Source organism: Trachurus trachurus (genome assembly GCF_905171665.1).
Source record: "Trachurus trachurus genome assembly, chromosome: 23".
In the NCBI taxonomy this organism is placed as follows: domain Eukaryota; kingdom Metazoa; phylum Chordata; class Actinopteri; order Carangiformes; family Carangidae; genus Trachurus; species Trachurus trachurus.
The window spans coordinates 371,921-379,507 of NC_139912.1; the positions used below are offsets into that span (position 1 = coordinate 371,921).

The 7,587-nt window shown below is 47.0% G+C and overlaps 1 protein-coding gene across 1 annotated transcript; it reads right to left on the minus strand.

Annotated features, from left to right (window-relative positions):
- Positions 1–1,256: 1,256 nt before the first annotated feature.
- Positions 1,257–5,436, minus strand: LOC311006476 (interferon regulatory factor 6-like; the record flags this gene model as incomplete). The annotated part of the gene is made up of 5 exons (XM_083999323.1): positions 1,257–1,471; positions 2,786–2,813; positions 2,899–2,942; positions 4,244–4,430; positions 5,203–5,436. 5 exons carry the CDS (start codon positions 5,434–5,436, stop codon positions 1,257–1,259), a joined length of 708 nt encoding a protein of 235 aa, XP_083855449.1.
- Positions 5,437–7,587: the final 2,151 nt, after the last annotated feature.

Below are 7,587 nucleotides of genomic sequence, written 5' to 3' on the forward strand. Positions count from 1 at the left end.
CTACGCTGTGATAAGGCTTTAGAATAGTAGCCGTGGTATATGCTCAATATACCACGGTTAACAACCAATCAGATCGCAGGATTTCACCTTTACGTTTTATCCACCACTTTCCAGAGAACGACGCTGGGTGTCGCTATGACACTCCATTCATTACATTTTAGATTAACGTTAGCTGGGCTAACTGTTAGCCGTTAGCAGTGTCTTAAAGGGATAGTTCACCCTAGAATGATATTTCGCTCATTATCTACTCACCCTCATGTTGACTAAGGGCTGGAAGAATTATCAGAGTCCACCGTCCCTTCTCTGAGTTACAGGGGGTCTCGGCGTAGCAGTTCTTCTCCTCTTCTCTGGTCCGTCCAAATATCGCGTGATTCGCAGTAACCGCAATGACGCTGGCGCAAATCACGCGATATTTGGACGGACCAGGAAGAGGAGAAGAAGAAGAAGACGAGAAGCTTCCGCTACAAACAAGCTTAAAATATAGACTTATTTAATTTTTTTCGGGACAATTACGCAATTTGGGGCTTCAGCACAAGACGGACATTACATACGAGCATCATGGAGGTATTTGGATGTTTTTTTGTGTGTGTTTTTTTACGAAGAGCTCTGGTGTCCCTTTGCAACCGTTGCATTGAAATGCACTGCTACGCCGAGACCCCCTGTAACTCAGAGAAGGGACGGTGGACTCTGATAATTCTTCCAGCCCTTAGTCAACATGAGGGTGAGTAGATAATGAGCGAAATATCATTCTAGGGTGAACTATCCCTTTAAATAACTCAATAAACAGCCCATGAAAAAAATATTTTCTCCAGCAGATATCTTTGTAACAACATGACTGAGCTAACTGGAGTAGTTTCATGTTGTGTCCGACAACGGGAGGGTTTTAACAGCTGACGTCCTGATGTTAGTTTGCTGCTGCTGTTAGCTGTCAGCAGCAGCTAAGCTAACGGCTACGATGACTAGTTGCAGAGGTGTGCACACAGAGATGGTGGTGTTTGTTCGGTAATTCGTTTTGTAGACGTGACAAACATCAGATTAGTCAGGGCGGTTTTGGCAGCCCGGAGCCCCCACATGGTACCTACACCGGTGGCTAGCGCTACCAGTTAGCCGCTAACGCTACCAGTTAGCCGCTAACGCTACCAGTTAGCCGCTCGCTAGAATGCTACTACGGGGTTGAAAACCGACTTCCGTTGTGGTGTGACGCAATGGATCATGGGAAAATAAAGTGGTGGATAAAGGAGGTTCTAACGGTGTCGTTACTCACGAGGAACGCTGCTCAGCAGGTCGTACTTGCACGCTGCTGCCACCACCGCCGCCGCCGGCGTCTGGTCCTGGTCCGGGGTCTCGACCCTCATGGTGGCGTCCATCAGGTCTGGAGCCGCGGTCGCCGTGGGAACGCCGCCCATCAGCGGTCCGAAGCGGCTCAGCTCGGAGTGGGCGGCGAAGGGGGCGGAGTCACCGATCCTGGGGTCTGACGAGACATTACGTCATCAGATTACATCATCGTCACATGACCAGCAACCAGACTGATACACATCTGTTCAGAGATTGTGGGTCAAACTTTGGAGTCACATGTTCAAGCAGCTAAACACTAAAAGAATGTTGTCTCTTATAGTAATATCTAACGTGTTATTGGGGGAATATCAGCTTCTGCCATCAAACAGGAGGTTTAGAGACTGAACAGACTGAGGAACTCTTCTGTCCCTTGTCTCTGTTTCCATCTGGTATCCATAGATACGTACATCTGTCTCATCACCATAGCTGGTCACTTTTTATTTTTTGTAACTGAGAACTACCATCGTTGGTATTACATCTGCCACTGTCGCCACTTTCATGTTTTACTTATTATTACTTTATTTATTACTATCAATACTGTGAATAATCCTGCTGCTATGAGCACGTTGCACTTTGTCAACTATACAGCTACTGTACTGATGTGTCCACCACACACATAGTGTATGACAACCAACATCCTGCTGCTATCAGCACTTTGCACTTTGCCTACTATTTCTTTTTGGTGTTGTGTGTTCCTCCACTCTGAATGAGGAGATGTATGTCTGTGTTTTCTCTGTTGTCCCCCTGTTGTCCACGTGGCTACTTGTGCGGCGGTGTGTGTGTGTGTGTGTGTGTGTGTGTGTGTGTGTGTGTGTGTGTGTGTGTGTGTGTGTGTGTGTGTGTGTGTGTGTGTGTGTGTGTGTGTGTGTTGCCTCTGTGCCGTCCAGGTGTTCACCTGTGTCGTTCTATGTCTTGGGTTTCTCCTGTATTTTACTGTGATCTGTATTTTATTGTGATTTGTATTGTGAGTTTTCTGTTGGGACTACAGATGGAAATGAGCCCTAGTGGCTAAATCTGGTACAACCATCTCTTCTCTGTTCCAAAAATGATTAATGGTATTGTAGCTACTCTGTCCTGTAATAATAAACTAAACTAAACTAAACTGTTAAATCAGAGTTTGGTCTCTAAGTCGACTAGACCCTCGGGTTCATGTACAGACTGAGCACTGGCTGTTGCACCAAAGACACGTTGTAATGTTGGATTGATGTTGTGAATGGAGTTAGGAGGTAGTTTGTGTGTTTCTTTAAATGTGACGTTTGAGGGAAACATTTATGCTTTGTGTAAATGTCTGTTTTTGGTATTGTGTTATTATGTGTGTGAAACCTTGGACGTCATGGGGACACAAGACACATTTCAGAGTGATCTGACAATAAAGTGTAATCTTATCGTAATCTTATCTCATGACACCATCCACCTGGTTTCCATGGCGATGTGCAGCGCGGTGACTCACCGATGCTCAGGTCCATGAGGTTCGGCATCTGAAGGGAAACAGGATGATGAGGTGAGAAGAGAAGAGAGAAGAGACGGAGAGAGAAGATGTTTTACCTGCTGCTGCGTCCTCACCTCGTCCTCGTCCTCGTCCACATCCACCTCCACGTCCACGCCGTCTGAAACACACACAGGAAGTCACTTACTTTACACACGGTCAACAACTAGAAGGCACATACAAGAAAATAACTGAAAGAAGGAGAAAAAAGAAGAAAAAAGGGAAAGGACATTATGGCCCTGTCCCAATTCTCCCCCTTAAAACTTCCACTTGGTTTTGAGTGCCCTGGCCTCAACCGTAAATTCCCCTCGTTGAGGGAAAGTGGCTGAAAATCTTTCCCTATGGAAATGGGACACCACTAGTGTAGTGAACGTAGCGAACGTGATGACATACGCCACATGTTTACAATTACACCGGTGGAGCGTGCTACTATTTTCATTCAGGAAAAATGCCGGCGGTTCCAGATGTTGTGTTGCCTGTTGCTTTGGCTGTGTTTGTTTATCTCAGTCTAAACAATTTTTGTAATTAGTCATGGTTATCATAGATTAGCCGGGCTAACGGTTAGCTACCTGTTTAACTTTAATAACTCAGTGACTCAATAAACGCTCCATGAACAAATATTTTCTCCAGCGGATATCTGAGTTCCAACATGACTGAGCTAACTGGAGTAGTTTCATGTGGTGTCCCACAACGGGAGGGTTTTAACAGCTGACGTCCTGATGCTATCGCCGTTAGCTTAGCTACCACCGTTAGCTTAGCTACCGTTAGCTGTCCCTGTCAGCTGCAGCCACGGATGCTTTCTAGACGCCGTGATTCCCCCAATAAATACAACACATAGCAACACAAAACACACACACACAGAGAAATAGTAATGTTTCTTCAGGCATTTCAGATTTGTCTAAACGGCGATCGATCGTGACAACGGGTAATTTCATTTTCCACTTCGTTTTAAGCATCAGACCTCACTACATTTTGAGGGCTGATTTTAAGGGCAAAATCGCACTTCCCCTTGCTCCCAGAGTAATGGGACACCCTACCCCTACACGTGAACACGCAAAATGTAGGGTTAGGGCAAATATTTAGGGCTAGGGGGAGAATTGGGACAGGGCCTATATCATTGCATGTGTTAGAATCGTGTTGGTAGAAAGATAAATAAATAAATGAGTACATTTATATGTATACACACACAGAGATACATATAAATGTATGTAAAGGTCTGAATGAGTAAACTAAAGATAGATCAAATGAAAAGAGATAAATCTTCAGTTCAGCTCATCTACAGAAAACCTTCCAGCTGTAGCTCCTCTTTTCTAAAGCCAAGTAGAACAAGGTTTATCCCTTTTCCATGAACAGGCTCTACATCTTTAGGAAGTCAGGTGGTTGTTGTAGATGAGCTGTCACCATGACGACGGCGGCGGTCACCTGCGCTCCCCGGCTGCTCCAGGACCTCGTAGATCTTGTACGGCTGCAGCGGCGTCTCCTTGGTGCCGTCGTACTTCAGCTGGAACTCGCGGCTCTTGTTCAGAGCGCAGCGGAGATTCGCTTTCCACTTGGCCGGGTCGGGATCGTCCACGCCGTCCTGGAACTTCCCCGTCGCCACCGCCCACGCCTAAGAGACGCAGCGCAGGGGTTAACACAGCTGGACGCCTGCAAGACGCAGCGCAGGGGTTAACACAGCTAGACGCCTAAGAGACGCAGCGCAGGGTTTAACACAGCTGGACGCCTGCAAGACGCAGCGCAGGGTTTAAGTTAAACTCTGCAAGACGCAGCGCAGGGGTTAACACAGCTGGACGCCTGCAAGACGCAGCGCAGGGGTTAACACAGCTGGACTACGGACGTCAGCATCACTGTTCCCTCTCAGGTGTTTTACTGCTCCTCCTCTTTGCCCAGAAGACAAAATAAGTTGCACTCAAACATCCTCAACTAGTTTACTGTTTATTTCTCTCTAATGTGGCTTCTAATGGTGAAATGTAGCTATGACCTTAACTATGGTCTGTAGTGCAACTACCATTGAAGTTTTTGCTTGAGAATTATTATTACTGTTCATATCAAGATGCTTCTGTGCCAAGAGTTGATGACACCAACTTGATGTTAGTTAGTTTTTGACATAATTGTTCATATGGAAATAAATGCTAAATCTACTTTGCCAAAACAATATAGTATTTTGTTATCATGAACTGTAACTGACCTAGATATGGAGCAGCCTTTAATGTTGTCAAAATAATCTGTTATTAATCATTATAGTAACAGCCAGTAGTATTGATATGTGGAGTTGTAGAGGTGAGGCCACAGCACCAGCATGTGGACGTAGTCGCTCCAGCAGCTCATCAGGAGAGTTGAATTTTGAAAATGAGAGTGAACATAGTTCCCTGCGTTCCCACCTTGAAGATGGTGTTCTCCTCGTCGGACGACGGCGTGTGGCGAGTGGCGTGTTTCCATGGTATCAGGAAGAGGCGGTGGTCTGGACCCATCCATCCCAGTCCCGGGTAGCGACCGCTGTCCACCTGGGCCAGCAGCCAGGGCTTCAGCCTGATGCGCCGCGGCTGCACGCTCATGGTCGCCACGGAGACAGGAGGGGGGTTCATGGTCGCTACGGAGACAGGAGGGGGATTCATTGTCGCTACGGAGACAGGAGGGGGATTCATCTTCTGCCCTACAAAGCAAAAAGGCAGTAAAATTAGTTATTATCATTACATGACATTCAAGGCATCCTTTGTTATGTGACAAAACATCTCATCTCTAATGTGTCGTTTGGGAGAAAATGGTCCACCAGGCAGGCAGCCTGCAGCCCATAATACTCTACCACCAGGCAGGCAGCCTGCAGCCCATAACGCTCTGCAACCGGGCAAGTGGCTCCGTCAGAGTTCACCCTATAAACCTGCATTGTTTCACACTGACAGACTCAGATAGTGGTGTGGTGACGTGGTGGTGTGGTGAGATCTGGACCCAGATCACAGCAAACAGACGATTACGTCCATTTCTCCTTTCTAGTTTGTTGTCAGACACTCATTGTAACTATCTGAGCCTCAGTGGGTGAACTTTGACAGAGCCACTTGCCCTGTGGTAGAGCATTATGGGCTGCAGGCAGCCTGCCCGGCTCAGTACTGCAGCCACCTCAATAAAACTACTATCCATCACTCACATACACAGAGAAACAAGTGAAAACAGGCCAGGTTGAAAAAAACCAAAGTTGCCCTTTAAGTTTAAATAAAGTTTTCAACATCAACAGTCACATGATCCTGACTCGTTTCTGTTCCTGAAAACGTTTTGGGAAGTTACAGAGTCCTGAACCAGGTCCTGGTCTTAGTCTTAGTCCTGGTTCTGGTCCTGGTCTGAGGTCTGGGACCAGGACCAGCACTAAGACCTGACTCGGTTCAGGTGTTTGTGTCCTGACAGACTCACCTGGTCTTAGTCCTGGTTCTGGTCCTGGTCTTAGTCCTGGTTCTGGTCCTGGTCTTAGTCCTGGTCCTGGTCCTGGTCTTAGTCCTGGTTCTGGTTCTGGTCCTGGTCCTGGTCCTGGTAATCTGCCCGACAACAGAAGAACGGGGTAAAACTCCTCAGAGCAGTTCTGAGAAAAAAGAGTTTCAGTCTTGTTGTTGTCCAGTCAACTGGACTGAACTGAGGATTCTGAAAACTGCTTCAAAGCCTTGTTTTAGTTTTTACCAGTAGTAGTCTAGTCTAGCTGTGTAAACATATCTAACTCTAACTGAACATTTAACCCTTAGTTCAGAGTTACAGAGTTCCCTCTGTCTGTCTGTGCACTGAGGCTAAATACTGTATAAGGTGAAACTCCTATTGGTTCATACTGGCAGCAGCCTGTTGATCATCTACACAGGAAGAAAGGGCCGGGGTAACTAGTTACTGTGTTGTCTTGTTGTTTCACCACAGCTTTGGGGAGTTACTGTGAAAACCACCTCAGATATAAATATATCCTAAATAAGGTCACGATGAGTCCAGATATTTATCCTGATCCATGATGCAGCAGCAGAACCTTTAATGTCCCAGAAATGACTACATCTCGTTTTTTGACAAAAAGTGGGTTGAACAGGTGTCTCAGGTGGTCTGAGGTCTGGGACCAGGACCAGCACTAAGACTAAGACTAACCCGGTTCAGGTGTTTGTGTCCTGACAGACTCACCTGGTCTCGGTCCTGGTCCTGGCCCGGGTCTTAGTCCTGGTCTTAGTCCTGGTTCTGGTCCGGGTCTTAGTCCTGGTTCCCGCCGTTAAAACCTCCGCAGCGTCGCGAGGACAGAGTCAACAAAGTAACGAAGTAACGCGGTGCAGAGGAACGCAGCAGCAGCGGCGCGGCGCGAGGCAGCGGAGCTCGGTGATCCGGATCAGACCCGAGTCAAGTGTGACGTCAGCACCGCTACTTCCGGTCTGGGAGTGCGCCGCCTTCACAATAAAAGCCCTAACCCCGCGCTGCTGTCACGGTCTCGCGGCGGAACGGGCTTTTATTGTGAAGGGGCGGCAGGTAGCTTCCGGTCTGTGACGTCACGATGAAAGTTTTTACAGAAGTTGTTGAGTTGGTTCAGATACTCAGATACTCCCTTCCTGCTTCCGCTACTGCAATACTACTACAACACTATAGGCTACTACTACTAATATCTACTGATCAATAACTATATCGATCTATTATCAAACCAATCAGAGAATAATCCATGAACAATAACACTGACTCAACTAATGACACAACTCTGTGTGTGTGTGTGTGTGTGTGTGTGTGTGTGTGTGTGTGTGTGTGTGTGTGTGTGTGTGTGTGTGTGT